Raw genomic sequence first — 25,433 nt, 5'->3', positions numbered from 1 at the left:
GATGCGTCCGGGGAATGGGCTTGACCAAAGATCAGAGAACTCAATGGGGGGCCCTTGCCATTAACAAAGCTATCTCCAGTGCACTGACCACATGCCTCAGCAACCTCACGACTGTTAGGGAGACCTGACAGTAACGGGGAGGAGGGTGGCTGAGTTTGTGGAGGCATCAAAAGGAACACACACCCTGACGTTTCAGACGTGCTCCCTCCCCGCAGAGACCCGCCTGCCCTTGAGTCCTGCAAGGAGGGAAGCCAGTCCCGCGGCAGACTCCCACTGTTCCCGTGGCTCATCAGCCCCCTCGTGAGTCACCCCACAGCTGCGGCAGGCCTACAAATGGAAAGTTAAAATAAACTGACGTTCTAATTAAAGGGGCAGAAAGCCAGAGGGCTTTGTCACTAAACAAACTTCCCATTGTTCTGGGCTAGGAAAAACCGGCTCATGACACGAGGAGGATGCCACCGGACCTGGCGAACTGCGAAGGAAACCCAGTGACCTCAGTGAGACATGGGGCCTCACTTGAAATCAGGTGTGATTCCAATTCCATGTATAGTCACGGCTGAGGTCCAAAACAGGAATGGTGACTGTTCAAGGGGGAACCAAGGCGTGTGCCACAATCGGGGACGGCAGCAGGACAGCACACGAGGGAAGGACCATCGGCATCCATGGGCAAAGACTGGCTCACCACCACATACAGGATGAACTCGAAACAGATCACAAGCAAACCTAGTGGCTAAAACTACGGACTGCTCAGGAGTCCATGGGAACAAAGCCGGGCTTCACCTGGAGTTAGGTAGAGATCTCTGAGATGTGATATCATAAGAATGATTGCTTAAAGAAACAGTTAAGTTAGGCGAGCAGAACATAAAGCATTAATTTAAGATGTTTATGCTGGGCACTAGACAGATGGCTCTGTGCTTAACAGCACTTGCTGTTCTCCCAGACAGAGGATGTGAGTCTGGCTCTCAGTATCCACAGTGGGCAGCTCACAACAGCCTATAATTCCGGCTCCAGAGGATCCAACACCCCTTTCTGGGGTCTCTGGGTACCTGCACACACGTGTTATACATACACAGACACACAGATGCACGCAAACACATACACACACACCCAAATAAAAAATAAAAGTCTTTATTCTTTAAAATATATAAAGCAGAAAATCTTATGCTTTAAAAGATATAATTAAGAGTGTAGAAATAAGAGAGGAGGGAAGAAAACATAACTCAGCTATCTGACAAAGGGTTCGTAACCACAGTAAGTACAAATATATCACACTTAAGCCAAATGGTCAAGAAGCATATGAAACACACCAAATATCTCTAACTGTTGTGATTTGAATGTCGCCCCCATTGGTCATATGTTTGAACGCTTGATTCCTGGTTGGCAATGCTACCATGGAAGGTTGTTTTGGGACTTTTTGGGGGCTATTGCCCAGCTAGCAAAAGTGGGTTCCTGAAGGCAGGTCTCTACTTCTGGTCGCTGTCTGAGCTCTCTGCCTTTTGATCTGCCAGATGCCAAATGGCAGCTGTTCCCACCAGATATCTCATCATAGCAATGAAAAAAGTAACTATTCATTGACCTTGAGGACACACAGGTGAGCCTTCCACCCTGGCCTCTGGGTGGGACAGCAATACTTAGTGTTCCACCTGAGGGTCACAGGAAGAGCTCGAACACCTTCCTTCTCAGGCCACGGTCTGTAGACAGACAGCTCCGTCTGTATGTGGCATCATTTAGTATAATTTGTCAGAGATGGGATTGAGTTTAGTTAAGAAACTGCCTCTTTGCAATGAAAACAAACTCCTCGAAGGGAAATCTAAGATGCTGAAGCAGCTTTGAGCATTTTGGGTACAGAGAAGGAACAACTTAAAGACAAGAAATATCATCTTATCTTTCACAGAAGCAGGATGCCCAAGGACTTCCACCCAGAATTCTTTAGGTTAACGATGCCTAAGGAAATTGCACTTGGCCCCTATAGTCAGCCTTTGTTTCTTCTGTACGTGTGCCAGACACAGATTCAACAAGAGAGCAAGGCCTTGTGTAAAGCTCCATTCCCCAGCCTGGAGCACTGATCTCTCTGCTCTACTGTGCTCTCTGTAATTTAAAACCTTAAAAACAGTGCGTTTTCTACATGATAATTCTTGAAACACTGGGAGACAGAACCTCCATGTCCAAGTGTGTGTATGGGTGTGTAAGTGTAAATAATTCTGTGTGTGTACCTCTGGGGGTGTTATGTGTACACATGCCCATAGACGCAGCTGTGAGTGTGTGTGCTACACTGATGAGCATATGTGATTGTGGACACACATACATGCAGATGTGCATGGTAACCTGTAAATATGTATGCATGCACACCTTCATGTATGTGCCTACATACTCTGGATGCAGCTGTGCCTGCCCCATATGCATACATCAGCCCATAAAGTGCATGTGTGAGCCACAGGCATGTGTAAAAACACAACCGATGCATATCACGGTACACAGCCTTTGTAGCATGGATGAAACTTATCCACCTCCCCATGAAGCCACAGATGCTGAAAACTAATGAGACTTTACAAACAAGACCCCTCTTTATTCCTAATTACTAACGTTCCAAGAAGATGTGTCATGGTGGAAACAGCCCATGTTCCATGGGCTTTGGTCCAACAACAAGAAAAGCGATCATCAATCCTCAACCTCCAAGAAAGGAGCACAGAACAAGCCCAGACAGGCGCTGTGTCATCCTCTAAAAACCCTCAACAGCCACAGAACTACTAAATGGCTCTATTTAGCAGCAATCATAAAACCTTTGGGTTTCTTTTTTAAGTATGAAATAGTTCCTCCGCATATACCTGCGTCAACACTCAGAGGGATGGAAGCTGATGGGATTATTTGGGTTAAGACACTTGGATATCCAATCTCAAAATCATCTGACATTTCTGTTCCCTCTGGGTAGCCTCTAGGAAGGACCTCTGAGAACCAGGCTCCAGTGACTGATCTTCGGCGCAATTCTTGGTCACAGCAATTCTTGCCACATCTAGGGTCCCACTGTAACCCACCTCCAGAGAGGTCTAGATGATATGTCACTTAGCTTTATGTTATGGTATGTCCCTACAGTAGCAATTATCTGAGATGACCAATATACAAAGAGAAAGCAATTATTTGGGCTCAGAGTTCCAATGGCAGATTCCAGTCCATGACTGTTTGGTTGGTTGTCCTGGGGCTATGTGGGACACATCATGGCTGGTTGTCTTGAGTGTATGTGGGACACATCATGGCTGGTTGTCTTGGGTGTATGTGAGACACATCATGGCAGGAGCATGTGACAGAGCCAAAGTTTACTTCACATCAGGACAGCAGAGGGAAAAAAGAGGAGGGGCTGGGGTCTTACTGTCATACTGGGTATACCTCCCATGAGCTAAGGACATCCCAGCGGTTCCAATACAGAAGAAAAGTGGCCCTTTGTCTCATCTTTTTGTAATTTTTTTCTAGTAGTTTCAACCACCTTAAATGTGTTTTCTTCTCTTATTTCATCTTTCTTTGTTTTGTTTTGTTTGAGTTTGTGTGGGATTTTGTTTATCTGTTTGTTTTGGTACAGTGTCTCACCATATAGCCTAGGTTGTCCTAGGGCTTACTATGTAGCCTAGGCTAGATTTAAACTCACAGTGATCCTCCTGCTTCAGTTTTCTGAGTGTTAGGATTATAGGTGTGTGCTACCATGCTTGGCATTCTCTTATTCCATAGAACTTTTTAATTTAAATTGTACTGGTTAATTTGCCTGTGGGTCACCTCAAACACTTTGGAAATTAAGGTAGGATCCTGGCAGATGAGGGTATGATTTCACTAACAGAGGAGCAATTGTGTGCAGGTTAAATTTTTATGAACTGGTCTGAGCTAGTAAACAGAAGAGAGAGAGAGAGAAAGAGAGAGAGAGAGAGAGAGAGAGAGAGAGAGAGAGAGAGAGAGAGAGAGCAAGCGCAAAGGCAACTCCATATCCGAGGAACATGGTGCCCTCAGAGAATGGAGGTCTTTCGGCTGAGCATGGAGGGAGGGTGCTGCTTACCAAGCAGATGGCCTGTGGAGCTTCGAGGTTGGGCCACTGTGAGGGGAAGAGGCTGATATGTGGGGCAGGAAATGGGGGCTCTCTTGGACTTTCAGTGGAATGAACTTTGCTCTAGGCATTGTACCACGCCACAGTCCTGTCTCTGCTCCAGGAACAGAGAAGGCAGAATGAGTGGACACCAACCTACCAACTATAAATCCTCTAGGAAATTGCTTGCCCCAGAGAGTGGCCCTAGATTCTCTGGTGTTCGCTGAAGGTGGGTGTGAGATTGTCAGCAGCTCTCTTCGTAGCCAGTGCGGGACGTCCACGACCACCAGACACAGGAGAGATGCCAGGTGTACCTGCTTTAGCTGAGAGGTAAGTCACAAGGGGATAGCAAGGACTCCGGGATGAATGTCAGGGACTAGAGCAAACTTGGACTAGGTGCCAGCTTCATGTCTCCCAGGTCAACAGACCTTCTCTTCAAAGTCAGCACGTATCCAGGAAAGCATTACCTTTGCGACAAATCCACAATACAGTTCACATGCAAATTTGGAGAACTGCCCATATTTCCTTCCTTCTGCTATATTCCCAGTTTGTGGACTTTTGGAAACAGGAGACATCCATGGGAAAGAGTCTTACCTTTCATTTTAACTAACATTAATGAATATCTTTTTTAAAATGAAAAATAAAATTAAAATACAGATAAAATTAAAAAAGAATGAAAATCTATTATGGCTACATTGTTAAAAAAAAAACATTTATATTTAAGGCCTGGTCTATTGTGATAGTGCACGCCTTTAATCCTACCACTCAGGAGGCAGAGACAGGAGAATCTCTGTGAGTTTGAGGCCAGCCTGTTCTATATAGAGAATTCCAGGTCAGCCAGGGCAACATGGTGAGCCCTGTTTCAAAAACAAACACACAAACAAACAAAAATAGCACACGAATCCAGCAGTGCTGGCACACACTTGGCAGGCTGAGGCAGGTGGATCTCTGGGTTCGAGACCAGCCTGACCTACAGAGCAAGTTCCAAGACATCCAGGACTAGACAGAGAAACCCCATCTCAAAACAACAACAACAACAACAACAACAAAAACACAGTACGATGGCTATTGAAGTGAGGTCCTGGGAACAGAAACGCCGCACCAGCTCTGTGAAGATGCTCGTGTACATGGTATTAGGAGGAAGGTCTGGAAGACCTCATTATCACCCACAACTGTCAGGTGACCCACAGCGCCACTCCTAGGTACACACCTGAGAGAAATGAAATCTCAGCAAATCAGAACTCACACGCAAATGTTCCCAACACATCAGCAAAAAAATGAGGAAAAGCCAGGGCTGTGGCACACACCTTGAATCCCAGCACTCAGGAGGCAGAAGCAGGCGGATCCCAGTTTAAAGCCAGCCTGGTCTACCGCCAGGGCTACCCGGAGAAAGCCTGCCTCGAAAGGAACACTGACGAAGGAACAGCTCCGTCAGAGGGTGTGGAGTTCAGCCATTGAAGGGAACTCAGCCCTGTGTGTGTGACACCGCGGATGAACCTTGAGACACTGGGTGACGATGAGCCCCACACAGAGCTCCACCGCTATGAGACAGATGCCTGGGATGCCAGGCACAGGGCACATAGTGACGGTTACAGGACCCACACTTCTTTGGGAAAAGTGAAATATTCAAAAAGCAGCTGTGGTGATGGTTACAGAGGCCTCCAAAGCTCCCCCAAAGCCACAGAGCAGAGATTTGAAACGGTTGAAGTATAAGTCAGTAAATTATATTTAAATTATAAAGCTATTTTTAAAAACAAAAATATAGCCAGAGGTCAGGAAACTGGAAACTAGAATTAACGCTCTGGGATAATACCTCCTAGAATGTGTTGCCCTAAATATACACAGATGAAGACGTGGAAACAGCTACCCGAGGACCTTAGAGGAGAAGTGGGATGGCCACACAACGTTCCAGCACAGCTCTTCCTTTGTGCCATCTTTACGGCCACTTTCAGGATAAGCAAACATAATACCCGGAGCCAAATGTCCCCATGGTCACCAACAAAGCCACCAGACTCACTCACCGGCAGCTTTTCCCAACCTTCACAGCCAGAAGCAATGTGACAATACTCAGACAGGGGCCTGCACAGCCCCTGCCTGCTCCCAGAGAACCATTCCGAGGTGGAACTGTTGGTGGAGAATGCTCTGATGTTCTGGAGGCATCATGCCACAGAAGCTTCCAGAAAGCATGAACTGGCTCACGTCCCAGCCAGCCAGGTCATGTCAGTAGAGTTAAAGTTGTACAGGAGTGTGGCTCTAACCCCGGGTACACCCATCTCCAAGCACCAAGAAATAAATTTGGCTTAGTTGATAGCAAGGGGAAATAGAGAATGAAGAAACTATTTCATTTAAAATGTTTAAAGGACAGGTGAATTTGAGATTCTTCCATGTACTTATGAGCTTTTAAAACTTCCCTTTTCTTCATGACTTCGGCCCATTTTCCATTAGTGTCTCTTCCTCTCTCTCAGGATATTGACCCATTAGGATGTGTGAATCTGTGTTCCAATAATTCGCAGCATATGAGGGACCCATTTAAAAGAAACATGCCCCACATCTGTGAATATCTCAGCAGGCAGAGAGGCAGGAGGGTCTCTGTGAGTTCGAGGCCAGCCTGGTCTACAGAGCAAGTTCCAGGACATCCAGGACTACACAGAGAGAGGCCCTGTCTCAGAAGTCTCTTTTTTAAAAAGCAAAAACAAGCAAACAGACAACAACAACACATTAAGATGGCTATGACCAAAGGCAAATTCAAGGTGAGGCCCTGGGAACAGAAATGCTAGTGGGTGACCCGAAACCCTCTGCCCCCTACTCTGAACAGCTTCACCAGCAGGGACTTGGGCCTCACAGCTACGGGGCCGTGGCTGCCCCAGGCTTACATAGGGCCTACAACGAAGATCTGCAGGAGTGCCCACAGCAAGGACCTCCAGTTTAGGCAGAGACACCCAGGCTGTGGCGAGCTACATGCCAGGTTTCCTCCTGGGGTTGCGCGCTAAGGATCAGGCTAGAAGCAGGAAGAACCAGGCACACTGGCCCAGGGCCTCCACACCCTGTGTGCTGGGCTCTCTCATCCATGGGAGTCAGTCTGTGCCCTTTCCTGGGCATCCGTGTTTAAAGCATATTTTTGAGAAAGCAAAAGGAAACAGGCTGAACACGAGGGAGGACAGTCTTCTACCAGCCTCCTCCCAGGGCTTCCCTGTGGACAAAGCCTCCTTTCTGCGGCCCTCAAAGGGGCACACAGTAAGGGTGCTTCCCTTCCCAGGCACTGCTTAGCCACAGTTGTGTCCACAGAGGCTGCCTTTGTCCAGGCTGCAGCCAGTGGCAGGAGAGCCATGATAATGCTTGCCAGGCGACCCCCATTTCAGCTCAAGGGTTTCAGAAACCTCTTTCCCAATAGAGAAAAGACCCACAGGGAAGGGCTGGGACCCTCATTCCTCATTGCTGTTTGACAAGAGGAAATTAATCTAGCCAGCAGCTTCTGCCTTGAGGCCACCGGAATGACAGACATGCTGTCTTTTACCTCATCAAAAGGGAAGAAGCCGGGGGCTCAAAGAGTTTCACAGCATCAAGGAACTTCCATGAAGAAAAGGAAAAGCTGACAATGGGCCATTATCTCCAAGTGGGGCCTCTGGCCTGAGCCCTCTGAATACCCCCTCCCCTCTTTCTCCCTCCCCTCTTCCCGGAGCCCTCTGAACCTCTTCTCTCATAGCCTTCCAACTTCTCCTCCTTCCACTGCCCACAGGACTAGGCACAGGGCTCACACAAGCCTCACTTGGGACCTGCAGAGAAACCACCGAGTCTTCCTTGAGTCATTTCCCGACATCTACTGCTGCCCCACCCCATCCCAGCTGCTTGCTGTGTGTGCCTCGTGACAAGTGACATTGGTCATGAGAAAATGATAGAGCCGGGTCCCCAGTGTCCTCCCTGGAGCAAGTTCCTGGGCCTATTTCCCAACATCTTGAGCGAGAAGGGGACTTGAGGGGAGGGGGAGGGGCGGGCCTGCGTGGAGAAGGATAATGGAAACAGGGTGGGGCTCTCTGTGCCTGGTCTTTGTGCCCCAGCGTCTGGGGAGATACAGACAAGGACGGTGTCCAGGAGGTCCTGGGGCAGAAGCCACCTGACTCTTCGCCCCACGGGATGGAAGCGGCTCTCTACAAAGAATCCAGCCTGTTTCTCAATGGTTGGACATTCAGCTACAAAACAGATGCAGGGTTAATCACTATTTTAGAGCTAGACTAAACTCTCATTAAAGCTCATGGTATATCAAATGTCCCCAGGAGATAGGCTGGGGTGCAGCAAAGTTTCACTCAAGTCTGCCTCTTTGGTCCCCTGAAATGTGATTCTTAAAGCTTTGGGGAGCTCACATCACAGGCAGCCAGGAAGACAGAGCAGTCAGATTTAACCACTGGTGCACACCCGAGCCCTTGGGCAACTGCTACCAGAACAGCCCAAAGAGAATCCACACACCGGAAAAACACAGTGGAAGAAGACCGCCTGTCGTTCACTAAGAAACCAAAAATGTCATGAGGGGTTTTTGGAGCACTTACACATCGACAGCGGAGACCGGGAACAGAGGGACCATGAGGATGGGTCATGGCTCTTCTATACCAGGCTAACTTCCTGCCCGGTGCCCTGTATGCCACAGCCTAGCACCCCAGGGTTTTGGCCGGAAGCCTATGATGCACTGGCTACAGGGTACTTAAGTGTAGTCAAGATGTCGGGTAGGATTGTTTAGCTTGAAACTCTGGAACATTGATCTGCAAATTTTCAAAGCAGACCTGCTGAGAAGCACAGCGCAGCTGAGCTCCTGACTCTTGGTCTGAGGTTGGGGGTGAGAAATGTGGGCTGGGTTTCTGCCTCGACCTGTCTTCAGGACCAGGGAGCGCCTGTCACCTGCATCATTAGCCCTGGAGCTTTGGGCATCGGGCAGGTATCGGGATAAATCAAGCATCTCACTCCCAGGCTCTTTTCTCTTAGCCTCCCCTTGTGCCCCGACGAGAACACTCTGATGCTACCAAGACAAGATTCCCAAGACCCACAGTCTGGGGGACTGAACTATCCAAGACCATATCATAGGATGCAGTCAAGGGCACAAGGGTACCTGCAGTTCCTGAAGAGGCACCCCACAGTTCTCAGAAAGAGCACAGGCAGTCAAGATAGAGGGAGAAGGTCAGAGCTGGGCCAAGTTCTTTAGCACCTCATAGGATAGGGACCTGCAGTCCCTCTTCTGAAACTTCCTGGGGACCAGGAGGTGTCCATTAGGGACACAAGCTGATAAGCCCCGACTTGGCCTGGATGACTAATATTTTCAAAGAATGCAGTAAGTGCTTAGAGCTTATTACATAGAAACAAACTGGCATTCGTGCCCAGCAGCTGTCCATGGTGTAGAAGGAACCTCACATTCCAACCCTGGCGTGCTCCCGACCCAGGCGTGCTCCTGGCCCAGGCGTGCTCCCTACCGACCCAGGTGCTCCTGACCCAGGTGTTCTCCTGACACAGGCATGCTCCTGGCACAGGTGTGCTCCTGACTGACACTTGGTGTGCCCCTGACCCAGGGTTGCTCCTGGCACAGGTGTGCTCCTGACACAGGCGTGCTCCTGGCTAAGAAAGAATGCTGAGAAGCTTTAAGGACAAAGTGGCTGAGGGCGTTGTAACTGAGTGTGGGCTAAAACAAGGCATCGGGAGTAGAGAACTTGGGGTCACAACCATAGGAGAATATACAGTGGCTTCCTGAGCTGTTGAAGGTCCGTATGGGAAAGGCACACAGCACGAACTCTGAGAAGGCATCCACATGAGTGAAAGGGGGGCTTCCTCTCGTCCTTGCGCAGCCTCTGTGTGGCTCTGCACTGAGTCCCAGTGCACAGAGGGACTCACGGGGAATGTGTTTTGTGAACGCCTCCCCCCAGAGGACCATGCCCAGCTCCTGCCACTCTCACCAGCCCTGCCAGGCTGCTCATGTGCAGTTGGACCAGTTCAGACTTGCAGTTATGCGAGTCTTCGGTTTCCTGCAGCGATGCTGCCAAATCAGTGTCTAATCTAGAGGGTGATGCTGGTGCTGGAGGGGAGCCATGGAGAATCTGTTTCTGGAGGTTGATGCCAGGAAAATGTTGGATGGGCACAGCTGCCCTCTGTGGAGCAGCACTGCGGGATGGACCAGGGGCCCCACTTGCTCTGTCCCCCTGCTTATCATTATCACAGTTGCCATTGGGTCTGCCCCTCCTGTCCCAAGGCCACACCAAACCAGGGCAGGACCTGGGCCTTTCAGGTCTGGCTACTCTGTGCCTGCTGCTGCCCTCCTGAATCCCCATCTAGTAAGCTGTGCCACGGTCACCACACTGTCTCCACTTCTTGAAACGTCTTCATTTCCAATTTCTATTTCAAATTTGCCTTCCGTTTTCTCTTCAGCCATGTCCATGAGAAATGTAATTCAGTCACCAAATTTTCCACTTAGGTTGTTGCATTGTTCGTTCCTACAAATACTACTTTACAGAAACGTTCTTCAGAGCCTTCTGTCCTGCTGCAGCATGTCACCACCCGATGTGGGACTCCCTTCTGTATGCTATGAATATATTTTATTACCATTGGTTATTAAAGCAGCTGTTTCGGCCAATGAGGCAGGAAATCCGACAGATATATAGTGAGAAAGTAGGCGGAGTCAGAGAGTCGCCATGTAGTTGCTGAAGAAGAAAGACACCAGCCGCCAGCCAGAACCTTACCGGTAGGCCACAGCCTCATGATGATTCACAGATTAATAGAAATGGGCTAATTTAAGATGTAAGAGTTAGCTAAAAATATGCCTAAGTTATTGGCCAAACAGTGTTGTAATTCATACAGCTTCTGTGTGATTGATTATTCATGTCAGGGCGACCAGAAATGCAAGAGCTGTCTCCATCTACACCCGTCTGTTGCCCCCACAGGAGTTTATCACTCCAGCTACCCATGCATTCACACACACACACACACACACGCTTTCTTTGCACACCTACCCCTTCTAGTCTTTGGAACTTTGAGATTTTGATATTGAAAGAGATGATTGGATTTGCTTTAAAGAGCCCTTTGTTGCCTGAGTGAATGCTGATTCAGCATTGACCTGGAACCCATGGATCGAGGCTTTCAGGCCACAGATGTGGACTCAGCACCAGGCTGAGGCAGCACCGACCACAGCTTACTTCTCCCACAAGCCATTGGCACACGTAGCCCAGTGGCTGGGCGAAGGGTGCCAGCCTGCAGGTCTACCAGTGTAAGGAGCTGTTCAGCTGCACATGATGTGGTCGCACAGACCCACACTTGAGGCTCCTGCCACAGTTTTTCTAGGTTCACTTCTGGGGTTATCAGTTTGAATTTGTACCCAGTTTTCACCTGGCATATTTCACCCATAGCCCGAGTCATGATGGAAAGATGGGGACATGGGAAGGAAAAGAGTCCCTCACCCCTCTCCCCAGACTCTGGTTGAAGTCTCTCACCAGATGAGAATCAAAAGTCCCAGGTCAATTAAAACTTTTTCTGGAAAGGTTGCAAACATAGAAACAATGGTTCTTCTATATAGAGATTTCAGATGAGAATATCTAAACAGCAACAAACTTTGAGTAGAAAGGGCACCATGCTATACATTTACAGTGAATTGGGACTGTGGGGGCACATTAAAATCTTAGCAGGAAGACAGGACACAGGAACTGACCGGACAAAGCAGACTACAGAAGGATGGACCACAGCAGCCTGAACACCAAGCACAGCGAATACCCCAAGACCAATCATCTGGCCCTGATGTGTGCACCAAGGACTGGAAGACAGAATTTCTAACCTTCCCAGGAACCTTCTCTTGGCTCAATCTCCACTGCTGACATGGCCTACTAGAATCGCTGTCTGCCTATCTACCTGTTCACATAGCTGCATCTACGTAGGCCCATCTGCCCACAAGTTCATTCATCTAGACTAGGTTAGCCCCTTCACGTCACCTCACTCCTGAAACTCAACTCTGATCTTGCAGCCTGACTCTACAATAGCTGCTGAGCTTGTCACTATACCCAGAGACTTCTTGGCACTTTTTATCAACTTCCCTGTTCTCAAGACTTCTGGAACCAATGATCTCTGCTGTAGCACACATACATGCACATGTACATATACATACATACAAATGTGTGATATGTGATGCTTGAGTATTAATATCAGTAATTAAGCATCCTCTTCACCAACCCCGCAAAACTTTCTTCAACATACAGTTGACCCTTGACAGTATTTTTCAGTCTTCAGTTTTGTTTTAAAGAAATCTAAGCGCGCATAAATAACAACACAGACAGCTGTAACCATGGGGCCTCAGCAGGGTGGCTTCAAGACAGACAGAATTGGGTACGCCATCCACCGCCCTCAGGGGCAGGCAGCGTTAGTGGTTTTCCAAAAATTAAACTCATTAAGTCATCAGGACATGCTGTTTGCTACCACTTGAAGTAGCAATAGGCAAGGATATAATTCAGCTGCTAAAAATGCTCTCAAAACCAGAATAGCTTTCTGAAACCACACAACCCGCAATTCTAAACCCGAAAGGTGGAGTCCCTGGCTTGGAGCTGTTCCCTTTGATCTTGAAGAACCACAAGAGAAGCTGGGATGCCTGTCCTGATGATAGTCTTGGCTCCTTAGTAGCACCGATGGGATGTTGAGAGGCTGGTGTGTCTGCTTTGATAACAGTCTCGGCTCCTTCCTAGTGCCAACGGGATGCTCATGGCTTTCTTGCTGTTCCCCCTCTCCCTCTCAGATCACTGCTATGGGTTCTAAGATGTCACTTCCTGTCCCCACATGCTCTTAGCCATAGCACAGACCCCCTGCCAGCTGGCAAGTTATTGGCAAGGCAAGATCTGAGCCCCAGAATGCTGGGGCTCACAACCATGCTGAAAGACAAAAAGCCCTCATCCTGGACCATAAACTAACAAGTTAGAAGTCCCCCTACATTCCCGTTCTCCTTGGCTGACCCCTGCCTTACTCAAAGTCTGCCAATGAATGTTTTCTTGGCTCTTTTCCTCAATTAACAGCTCTGTGTACACAGTATGGTTTTCATAAAAGTTTTAAAAGAAATACAGTATGAGGTGAGGAAGCTCTAAAATATTTCCTTTCTTAAAATTCTCACTTTAAAAAAAAACTGTATGTATATGAATGCTTTGCCTGCATGTATGTATGTACACCTTGTGCATTCCTGGTTCCCACAGAGGCCAGAAAAGGGTGCCATGCCCTGGAACTGAAGGTAAGGATGACTTGGAGCCACCTTGTGATTGCTAGAAACTGAACCCAAGGGCCCTCTGCAGGAAGAGTAAATGCTCCTAACTGCCTAACCATCTCTCCAGCCTCATTTGCAGATTTTTTTCCTGTACAGGGGAAAGAAGTGGCCACCAAGATTTTCCCATGATTCAGGGTCCTTCGAATCAGGAACTGATCTCATCAGGCCAGAGGTGCCCACTACAGCCCATCCCAGGGCCCAGCAGATGCTTCCTCATACAAAACACTCTCGTGTGCAGCCCAGCACAGATAGGTAGACATGGAATCAGAAGCAATTAAAGCAGCAGTGGGCATTACCAGAGTGACTTCTCGACAATTTTGGTCCGGAAAACCTCCTCCTGGTCCAGGTTCACGGTGCAATAGCAGTCCCTCATCTTATTTGGCCCCGGGTAGGAAGGAAGATTCTTGGCTTCACCTGAAGAGTAAATGGGACACACACCAACTTAGCACAGAATACTCAATATCCTTGCTGTCATACACGTCATCACACCCACCCCAGGATGCTCAGCACGGTCGCCAGTCACACATTCTTGAACAGTGGCATCACCTTCATAGGGAGGCGCGTGCCTTCACCTTGTACACTAGTTCATCCTTTGTATGGTTTGGTTTCCTTACAAATCAAAAGATTGCAATGTTCTGTTGCTGGGCAGCAGGCTCTTACACGTTGAAACCTTCCATCCTGGAAGAGGGCTCCTTAAGATTGTGGAAGTTCTAATGGGTGTCTCAGGAAAACTCAGGAAGTAACCAACTCACAAGTCTCAGGAAGTCCCTGAAACGTACCAGGGTCATGAGCTCCCTCCCTCCCTCCCCAAGATTATATAAACAGCAAGAGCTGCTTAGAAGAGACCCTCCCTCTCGTGAAGCTGCAAGCCCTGCAGAGCTCTTCGGGTTTCGAGCTTTTGTGAGTTGTCACAACTTGGGGGTGGGGTTTTGGTGATTCAGTTGCTATGAATTGTCTGTCCCTGCTTCTGTAAAGTAACCCCCACCCAAACTCTTTTAGTTAACCCTAATAAATTCAAGTTGGATTTTGGTGGCCTCCGCACTTTGGTCTGTCATCAGCTGACTTTGGGTGAGTAGATATTTGTTCATTTCTTCCCAAGAGCAATGCCACACATTAGCCAGCAACACAGAGGCACACACTGGTACCTGCCTATACCACTTTGTGTTGGTATTGACAAGCGACACAACCAACCATGCCATGGCAGATGTTCCTCCGAGCTCTATAATCATCTGGGTCTGATAGCACCAATAGCCTTACCCTCTTCAAGCTTCAAGCAGGAGTATATGCTCAGCTTTCTTGAGGAAAACAGTTTGGCCAGAACAATGCCAACTTACAAACTGATCAGCCAAAAATTCTCCAGAGCATCTAGATGACTTTTAAACTTTTCATTAAGTTTGTTCACCTGAGACATGGAATGGAGGGGAAGGTTAATGGAAGATGGTTTTCAATGAGTGATTTTTTTTTGTATCACATTTTCTTTCTGATGTCCCAGAGTGCTTTGGACACCTATGCCAATACATATTATCTCTTGGAGCTGCCCACAGGTCTTAATGTGTATGAGGCTACTTTCCACAGCAGGTACATACAGTCTTGTGGAGCCTGAGTTACTCCTGCCCTGAGAAGACAAGACTCCTGTCTTCCCATTTCAGACACCCTGGAGTTCACGTGTCTGGGGGTGGGGTTGGGTTTCACTGTACTAGGCCAAGTGCTCTGCAGCTAGCCTTCATTCCTAGCCCTCTTCTTTACATTTTTGTTTTGTTTTCTGTTTGTCCTTTTTGTCTTGTATTTTTCAAGACAAAGTCTTTTTCTTTTCTTCTTTCTTTCTTTTTCTTTCTTCCTTCCTTCCTTCCTTCCTTCCTTCCTTCCTTCCTTCCTTCCTTCCTTCCTTCCTAGTTTTAGTTTTGGTATAAGACAAGGTTTCTCAGTAGCTTTGGAGCCTTTCCTGGAACTCACTCTGTAGACCAGGCTGACCTCAAACTCACAGAGATCTGCCTGCCTCTGCCTCCCCAATGCTGGGATTAAAGCATTGGGGGCTGCAGACCCCCTAGCCTCTTGACTTTCTTTGCCTGCCTCAGACTCTTTGCCTGCTGTAGTGAACTGAGCAAAACAACTTGTTTACCTGTGCCTGCAGCTGCTCTGTGCACGAGACCCTGATGGAAGGGGAGTGGGTTCTGGTGAGACCTGCAGCTGAAAGATCCCGAGAGCTGGGGCTTGGCTATCAGTTAAGGATCCCTATATAAGCTTCCCTGGAGCACAATAAACTTGGCGTTCTTGTGTCAAAGATGACGTGTGTCCCCATCTGTGTGTGTGTGTGTGTGTGTTTTTAAGCCTAGTTCCAGGCTCACATACCGCCCCTTAGCACAGGCACTATGTTAAAGGTGTGCACTACCACGGCCTGGCAAGAGACAGACTCTTGCTAAGTTGTTCAGATTTCCATTGAGTTTGTGATTTAGCTGCCTTAGCCTCCTGAGTAGCCAGGATTACAGTTCTCCACCACCGGGCCCACCTATCCCTGGAGTTCTTAAGGACTCATTGGGGAACCAGCTATGACCAACCGTGATGCAGAGGAAAACCACCAAGAATCTTTCTTGTAGCCACTCTCACCCTAGAAACATGGCTCTCCCAGGACATCCATTTCTTCCCAGGTAGAATAAAGACATGACCAACCTGGTTTGGGGCAGTAAAGCTTAGGCCAGCTTCAACATGTCAAAGATCAACTTCTGCAGGCTCCCTAAGACATGACGGGCTTACACCACATGCATTGTCTGTGTGCCCAAGATGAATTCACGGGCAAGAACAAAGTCCACGGCTTCTACAGGAATGAGCTCCAAGCGATAACCATCCTGCTTGTCTTAGAGCGAGCACTGCAGCTCTGGCCTCACGGAAAAGGAGTTCTCCATCCCTAGTTGTGGCTGGGAATTGGTGGCTCCAGAAGAGCTCACAAATTTTGAGTTGATACTCTACTGACTTCCAGGTAAACACCGTACAACGTGAATTAAAGCTTTCCTTTGGAATCTGTTTGCTCTTTGTGTTCTTATGTCTCCACTTGTTTTTGTTTGTGTGCGCATATGTTTTTACAATGAGTATAGAGTGTGAAGTGTAGATTGTTAGCCACACATCGCCCTGTTTCTTGGAAGAAAATGTTCTTTGAAAGTCCCGTGGGAGATGGTTTTTGATGGGAGATACAGACCTAATATCCTGTTTATTATCCACAGAAAGTCAAAATAGGAGAATACCAACTGTACTTCCTTAGAAGGATGTCCAGTCAGTCCCCAACAGCTTGTGGGATTCACTTACTGGCAATACACAGTTTGGTCACTACCTAGACGGGGATGAAAACATCCTGATTGCTATGACAACAGCAACCCCAGCCAGCAGACGATTGTCCTGAGTCATCCACTAGCAAGCCATCCTGACCGGGAAGACCAGAGCAGTTACACATCTGTCCTGTGTCTTCTCACAGGGTCCCTAGGATGAGAGGCTCTGTCTGCATCATGAAGAATGAGGAACAGTGAGTTATCCCAAGTAAGTAGATCCAGCTGAGAGACAGCAGAACATCTGGCAGCCAGGTGTCAAAGACATACGGGCTGCAAATGCCCAAGTACCCTTCTGAGTTTACAGAGCCTTCTCCATCTCCTCCCAAGCTGCATGGGTTTCTTTCCCATTTTTTAAACTGGCATATATTTGTTGTACAGTGTTGGTTTTCATAAAGACAATTATGTATTATTTCATGTATTCTGACTATATTCACCCCAGTTTTGCTCCTTCCCCTTATTGTCATCCCTTCCTTCTTCCTTCTAGTCCTATTTCATCTCTCAGTCTTCCTTCTGCTTCCATCACACACACACACACACACACACACACACACACACACACACACACCTATAAGGAATTCTAGCAGGGCCAGGCATAGTGACACAAGCCTTTAATCTCAACACTTGGGAGGCAGAGGCAGTGAATCTCTGTAAGTTCAAAGCCAGTCTGGTCAACATACCAGGCTCCAGGACAGCTAAAGCCTACATGGAGAGACCCTGTCTCTGATTTAAAAATAAAATAAAATCATCTCTAGGAGCCACAAATAAGAGAAAACATGGTATTTGTGGTAGTTTGAGCAAGAATGGCCTCATAGGCTCATAGATTTGAACACTTGGTTACTAGGGAGTGGCACTATTTGAAGGGATTAGGAGGTGTGGCCTTGTTGGAATAGGTGTGGCCAATAGGGAAGGAAGTATGTCACAGGACTGGGATTTGGGTTTCAGAAGCTCAAGCCAGGCCCAGTGTCTCTATCTCTTCCTGCTGCCTGGGGATCCAGATGTAGAACTCTCAGCTACTTCTCCAGCACCATGTCTGCCTGTGTGCCACCATGCTTCCTGCCATGATGACAATAGACTGAACCTCTGAACCTGTAAGCCAGCCCCAATGAAATGCTTTCTCTCATAAGTGTTGCTGTGGCTATGGTATCTCTTCATAGCAATAAACACTGACTAAGATAGTATTCACTTTTCTGTCTGGCTTTCTTCACACCCATTTCTCAGCAACTGACATAATTCCATTCTTCTTTATGACTGAATAATATTCCATTTGCACATAGACATTTTCCTTACTCTTTCATTTGCTGATGGGTATGGGGGACTATTCCAGGACTTGACACTTAAGAAAAGAGCTATATCTCTCTCATCCAGCCCGGCAAGATGCCCAATGGAAAGAAGGCCAAGGGGAAGAAGGTGGCCCCAGCCCCCGCCATTGTGAAGAAGCAGGAGGCGAAGAAGGTGGTGAATCCTTTGTTTGAGAAGAGGCCTAAGAACTTCGGCATTGGGCAGGATATCCAGCCCAAGAGAGATCTCATGCGCTTCGTCAAATGGCCCCGCTACATTAGGCTGCAGCGGCAGAGGGCCATCCTCTACAAGCGGCTCAAAGTTCCTCCTGCCATTAACCAGTTCACCCAGGCCCTGGATCGGCAAACAGCTACCCAGATGCTTAAATTTGCCCACAAGTACAGGCCAGAGACCAAGCAGGAGAAGAAGCAGAGGCTGCTGGCCCGTGCTGAGAAGAAAGCTGCCGGCAAAGGGGATGTCCTGACTAAGAGACCACCTGTCCTTCGAGCAGGTGTCAATACAGTCACCACTTTGGTAGAGAACAAGAAGGCTCAGCTGGTGGTGATTGCCCACGACGTAGACCCCATTGAGCTGGTGGTCTTCCTGCCTGCTCTGTGTCGGAAGATGGGGGTCCCCTACTGCATCATCTAGGGAAAGGCCAGGCTGGGGCGGCTGGTCCATAGGAAGACGTGCACCACTGTTGCCTTCACACAGGTTAACTCGGAAGACAAGGGTGCTCTGGCCAAGCTGGTGGAAGCTATTAGGACCAATTACAACGACAGATATGACGAGATCCGCCGCCACTGGGGAGGCAACGTCCTGGGTCCTAAATCTATGGCTCGAATTGCCAAGCTGGAAAAGGCAAAGGCCAAAGAACTCGCCACTAAACTGGGTTAAATGTACTGCTGAGTTTTCTGTACATAAATATAATTACAAAACTCAAAAAACAAACAAAAAAAAAAAAAAAAGAAAAGGGCTATAGTAAATTTGGGTGTGAGCAGGTATCTCTGTGGTATGTCGCCTCAGTCCTTGAGATAAGTTCCCAGGAGTAGTAGAGCTGGTCATAGGGTGGTTTTAATTTTAGGTTTTCAGGAACCTCCATATTAACTTCCATAGAGGCAAGGCAAATTTGCATTCCCACCTGCAGGGTAGAAGGGTTTCTTTTTCTCCACACCCTGGCCAGATTTTGTTGTCTGTTTGAATGACAGCCATTCTGACTGTGGTAAAATGAAATCTCAATGTGGTTTTAGCTTGCATTCCCCTGCTGGTGGAGAGACACCTTTTCATGTATTTACTGGTCACCTCTACTCAACTGTTTGAGAGCTGCCTGCTCATTTGATTGACCCATACGTTAACTGGATTGTTTTGGTTTTCTAGTATTTTATTTTTAATTCTGAGACTGGAGCTGCAGATGGTTGTGAGCTACCACGTGGGCACTGGGAACTGAACCGGGCCCTCTGGAAGACCAAGACAGCCAGTGCTCTCTCCCCTGAAGCAGCTCTCTAGCCCCAAAAGCCTTTTTACTACTGATTCAGCTTTCTTGCTTGTTGTATATCTACTTCAGTTGTTTATGTCTTCTTGGTTTAAATTTGGTAGATAATATGTGCCTAGAAATTTATCTATTTTGGCTAGATTTTTCAATTTATTAGAGTGAAGGCTTGCAAGATACGCCCTGATAATACTCTGAAATTCACTGATTTATTTTTTGCAATGTCTCCTTTTTTACCTCCGACTTTACTGCGCTTTCTGTCACTTTCTCTCTCTCTCTCTCTCTCTCTCTCTCTCTCTCTCTCTCTCTCTCTGTTTGATAAGAGTTTGTCGTTCTTATTTATCTTTCTGAAAAACCAACTCTTCGTTCCATTGATTTTTTGTAGTCTTCTTCCTGTTTCTATCTCATTCATTTCTGTCCCGATCTTTATGGTTTCTTTCCTTTCACTGGTTTTTGGTATAGATCATTCTTTTTCTAAGACCTGGGGCGCATCTCTTGGACTGTTTTCGTCACATCAGACATAACCCATCCAGTAGACTGTGCTTTCATTCAGTTCTAGAAACGTCAATCCCCACCCCTGATTTCTTCAATGACCCAAACAATAGTGTGTTTTTCAAGAACTGTGCGTTTGTGTGCGTTCTGCAGTTTCTCTTGCTGTTGCTTTCTAGTTCTACCACATTGTGACCAGATGGTCACAATGGACTTTCAGGTTTTTTGTGTTTCTTAATACTTGCTTCATGTCCTACAGTGTGGTATATTTTACAGAAAATTCCACAGGCTACCAAGAATAATGTGTATTATGTAGTGTTTGAGTAGAATATTCTATAGACATCTATTAGGTCTATCTTTTTTTTTTTTAATTTGAGACACGGTCTCACTACAAAGCTCCAGCTGTCCCAGAACTAGTTCTGCAGACAAGGCTGGCCTTGAACTCACAGAGACCCATCTACCTCTGCCTCCCAAGGGCTAGGCTGAAAGACCTGTGCCCAGCCCCTATTTTATCTTATAATGTCATTAAACTCTAAGGTCTCTTTGTTGAGTGTGTGTGTGTGTGTGTGTGTGTGTGTGTGTGTGTGTGTGTATGAACTGTTAGTAAGAGTAGGGCATTGAAGTTAACCACTGTGATTGTGTTGAGGTCAATGTGTCCACGAAGATGGTATATGACCACCACATGGACTGCGACAATCTCCAGGGAATAACCCAGAGACAGTTGGGGTGCAGCATTCTTAACTGGGAGGTGTCGTTCTTAGAGCCGTGTGAGTAACCACCCTTGCTACTGCAGCTCCATTGGCCTCCTCCAATCCTTGCTCCCTGCCAAGGGATTTCCCAGACTCTAAAAACCACCACCAGAACTCAGTGGCAGGACTTGAAAGCTAACAAAATGAACCCTAAGCCAGCGTGACCAGAGTCTAAGTTTGGGGAACTGGGAAGGATTCGACTGCTGGCTGAAAGCAGGCTCCCTCCCAGACACAACTGGTAACAGCTCAGAACTGAGGAGGGCAGGAAGGACGGCCGAGAGTCCAGGCTTGTCTGTAGCGCAGGAAGGACGGCCGAGAGTCCAGGCTTGTCTGCAGTGCGGACACCGACATCTTTAACTTTGAACCAATCATCAGGCCTCAGAGTTCACATCTGTCAAGACCGTGTATTGTAACAACACTGAAGAGTTTTTTTTAAAAAAGAACATGTTCATGATTGAAGTATCCTATTCTTGGAACACATTTGTACTGCCTTATTATTTGAGTAAGTCTAGATTTCTAAATCACACTACACAGTCTATGAGCACGCTGAGTTAGAGAGCTCAGGAACCACCAGCCTCCAACACAGAGTGGGCGCCCGGGAAGAGCCTACACAGTGGCCATCGCTACTTCTCAGAGTCCTCAGGTCCCACAAAGGACAGGAAGCTTTTTACAGTGAGAATGATGAGCATCAAGCAAGACTGTTATGTGGAGATTGAGAATGGCAAAAATAAGGGAAATTACATTCGCCCATCCCTAGAGCTGCTGGGAACTGGTATAACATAATTTTATTATCCTATTTTATTAAAATGAAATGCACCAGCTCTCCAGGAGGGACTTACCAGACATCTTATGCAAGTGATATTAAATAATGAATCAGACATAATAATAAGTCGTCCATGAAGACTTATAAAGATGCAGAAATGAGGCTATATTTTCTACCCCCATTAAGAGTAGCAACTGTATGGCTAGACTACAAATCCCCAGAAAAGGTTTCTCTGCAGAAGAAACGAGTACGAATCAAGGGGGAGTTAACTCTGGGTCGCTCTCTCCCGCCCAAGACCCAAGCTTGGAAGAATCCTGATATCTCACAGCTGGGCTCCTGCCAGCATCAGTAGGAGGAGTTAGCAGGTCATCAGTCAGCTCAGCAAATAAGAGGAACAGGCCCCGCCCACCACCCTAGAGGCTCAGCCTGTATCTTTCCTGTGGGACTCAGGCCCTGGAGGCTCAGCCTGCCTACCTCTTCCACTCACTGAACCCCGAATCATAGTGGCCAGCCTGGGCTTCAGCTGGTCTTTGCACTTTGATTCCTGAGCAGTGTGTGGGAAACTAGTATGGAAATTCTCGAGTCCTTGAGATTAGAAACGGAAGCCCTGTGGGAATACATCAGGAACCAATGTGACTGCTTCTAACTCGTTTAAATATCAAATAAATGAGAATAGCAATCTGACAAGCCAAGGATAATGAACTAAAATAATGGAGACAGGCATTCACAAAAGAAGAGAATGTCTCCATAGACAGACACATCCCCAGGAGACGAGGATACACCCACAAGCGTTTCGCGTGCAACTATGCCACAGACACTGGGAAGGAACTTGGGGTTCCGCATGACTCCATCCAAATTCACACATAGACAAGGAAATGACCACTCTAGATAGATGTTCCTATTGACACACAGCACAGGTCCACAGGCTCTCTGTATATAGACGTGTATAGACAGACAGACAGACAGACAGACAGACAGACAGACAGATAGATAGATAGATAGATACTGCATATAGACATATGTAGACTATATAGGCTCACTGTATATAGACGTTCCTATGGACACACAGCACAGGTCCACAGGCTCTCTGTATATAGACGTATATATATGTGTGTGTGTCTATACAGACTGTATATAGACCATATAGGCTCTCTGTATATAGACGTTCCTATGGACACACAGCACAGGTCCACTGCTCTCTTCACCTGAAGGCTAATCCTGTGCTGGGCATCTGCCACATACCAAACAAAACAGATAGTGACACCTTCAGTTCAGGGCCCAAGATTCCATCTCAGGCATTCATGCTTCACGCTGACAACGGAGGTGGCAGTGGTGCTAGACTTCCCTCAGTACAACCTCTGGAAGTCCTTCACAAAACAAACACCCACAGCACAGCCAGAGTCCAAATTCTACTGGAGGTATGGGTTAAGGGTTTCAGGAACCAGGCATGAATGCTCCTGAGTGGCTCCGGGTACAGCCCAGGTTGGCCACATTGGTCTCCGTCAAGAGCTGCTCCTCATAAACCAACTCACAGACGTAGCAGGAAACCAGCGAGTCTTGGTTTACGATAAAGGGGTTTTGCATTAAATCGCTCCAGATTTGCGTTAAATTTGCTCCGAACACTGCAGCAGATTTTAGTCCTCCCAACCCAGGACACTGGCACTGCCAGCAAACATGTACAAAGAGCCCGAGCTTAGGCAACCCGAACAGTAGGCTGGCAGAGGAGGTGGGACATGTTTTCACTGCAATGAGTAGAAACACGCCTTGCCTCAGTGGGTAGAGACATGCCTCCCTCGTTCAGAGGCTATGGACAAAGAGGTGGGGTGGGGGTAGGGGGTGGGCAAAGAGAACAGAGTCTCTTCCTACAAGACATGGAGAGAATTGTCTGTACAGAATGAGGCTTTGGGAGGCAGACAGAGGCGTAGGAGGAACAATCCCAACCTTCATGATGCCTAACTCCAGTCAAAGCCAGCACGGGAGGGACCATGCTGAGCTGGGGTGCTGGGAAATACTGGCAATGGGCTCTCCAGAGAAAGGTGTGTGTGTGTGTGTGTGTGTGTGTGTGTGTGTGTGTGTGTACACAGGCTTGTCATAGGTTACTCAAGCATCAAGTGTAGCACACAGCATACCTGAGATACCAAAATGCAGAACACCCTTCATTTAAAAGCAGGTCATTTTTACGAGGCTGACAGCTTCTCACGGTGGCTTCGCTCTTGTCCCCATGACCAACCTGTGCTGCCGTGAAGCTCAGACTTGGACTACAGAGCACATAAAATGACTTCTTTATCTGAGTGCCATGCAGTCTGTTTGCTGGCCTTATATTATTCAAGTCGTGGCAATCAGGCCTCTTCCAGCCTCACCTAGGAATGCTGACACTTCCCTCTTCTGTCAATGGCCCAAGTGACTTGGTCAATCAAAGTATCAAATCCTGGAAAGTTCAAGTGTTTTGTTTGTATATTTTGGCTTTTTTGGCTTGCTTGTTCGTTTGTTTCTTTGTTTGGCTGGTTTTAGTTTTTCAAGGCAGGATTTTGTGTGTGGGGTGTGTGTGTGTGTGTGTGTGTGTGTGTGTGTAGCCCTGGCTGTCCTGGAACTCACTCTGTAGACCAGGCTGGCCTCGAACTCAAAGAGATCCACCTGCATCTGCCTCCCTGAGTGTTGGGATTAAAGGCGTGCGCCACCACTGCCTGGCTTATGTTTTTTGTTTTTGTTTTTGTTTTGTTTTTTTTTTTTTAGATTGGTGCCAGTCACGGTGTGACAACTTCAGATGCCAGACCTAATTTACACTCACATTTTCTCCACCATTTTCTAAGCTCAGACCATCGAAAGACAACCTGCCACCAAAGAGCCTAATGTACCCACACTCAAGCTGCCACTGGGTCCAACTCAGGTAGGTGGGATACACACAACGGTGCCAGAAGGTGAACCATCCAGGGAACGGCAGCTGGGTACCTAGCACCTTCCCTCTGGATGCAACATAGTGTGTTCAAGACCATGCTGCTGATCCTACACTGAACTGTGTGCGTCAGCAGATCAAGCACTTTCTGGAGATCCCTACTGACGGGTTAAACGAGTTACCTCTGTGTATGCTCTCCATGTGTGCTTAGAACCTGCCTGGGAACTGAAACGGGTGATGTACAACATAGACTCCTGGGATGACAGTGGCACAGGCCCCGTGGAAGCGGACACAGGCACCCACAGAAAGCAGGCATGCTGGCCCACCTGTCTGCCGAAAGATTTATGTTGGAGGGCCACAGGGCAGGTCTGCCATCAAAGCCACTGTACCATGTGGGCGCCTGTTTCAGAGATACCATTTAGTGAAGAAAAGACTACACTTGAGGGGCCGATATCATGTTCTGTCATCAAATGCCCGGAGGGAGAAGGCAGCGACCTCCCCACATCAAAGGAGAATACAGTCTCCTTACAGTAAGCCTCCCGCTGTTAGCTACCAGCCTGCAGGCCTTCCAAATACAGGGAGGGATCACGGGGTCCACAGCTGTCCCAAACTGTAGCCCCAGGTCAGTAAGTCTGCAAAGGGCTCTATCCAACCGTCTGCATGAGGGTCAACCTAATAGAGTTGTATTACCACATCCCATCTAGCCTTCAGGGCCTATCCTATACTGCAGAAGCCACAGAAGGAACCTACTCATACACAGTCCTATAAGCTCAAATCTGAATGATGTGGGAGGCCTGCCCTGACCCTGGACCCATCACAACATTGTCAGGACTACTCTGCTCTGTCCTGATTCCTGCAGAGGGGACGCAGGAACCTTTCTCTGGTGTCTGGTCTGGTCTTCTTACGCCTGTGCCCACCTCCACCAGCCATGGCACCTAGCAGTGTCATGGGAGTAACTAGCTTCCAGCAAAGTCAGAAAAGTGTTGGCACCGTAGTCTTTGATGGTGCTCACTGGCTAGGGCTGTGGCCCAGCTTCCTGTGTGCTGGGCACCTGCACTGTCTACCGGCGAAGGACAAGCCATCTGAGCTCCGGGGAGCTGACCCAGCCAGAGTATTGATTCCAATCCTTAAGT

At 47.8% G+C, this 25,433-nt stretch overlaps 1 protein-coding gene and 1 pseudogene across 1 annotated transcript in view; one reads left to right on the top strand and one right to left on the bottom strand.

The window, feature by feature from the left end:
* Positions 1–25,433, bottom strand: part of Rasa3 (RAS p21 protein activator 3) — a 100,740-nt gene that overhangs the window by 39,902 nt on the left and 35,405 nt on the right. The window contains exon 2 of the mRNA XM_050136576.1: positions 13,619–13,736. Within this exon, the coding sequence (XP_049992533.1) occupies positions 13,619–13,736 (118 nt within the window). The remainder of the gene's footprint in view (positions 1–13,618; positions 13,737–25,433) is intronic.
* On the top strand, positions 17,986–18,814 carry LOC126498217 (60S ribosomal protein L7a-like; annotated as a pseudogene).

This window comes from Alexandromys fortis, unplaced genomic scaffold (genome assembly GCF_014885135.2).
Source record: "Alexandromys fortis isolate MF-2015 unplaced genomic scaffold, M_Fortis_MF-2015_v1.1 scaffold_3, whole genome shotgun sequence".
Classification (NCBI taxonomy): Eukaryota; Metazoa; Chordata; class Mammalia; order Rodentia; family Cricetidae; genus Alexandromys; species Alexandromys fortis.
This window is presented reverse-complemented; position numbering and strand designations above follow the sequence as displayed.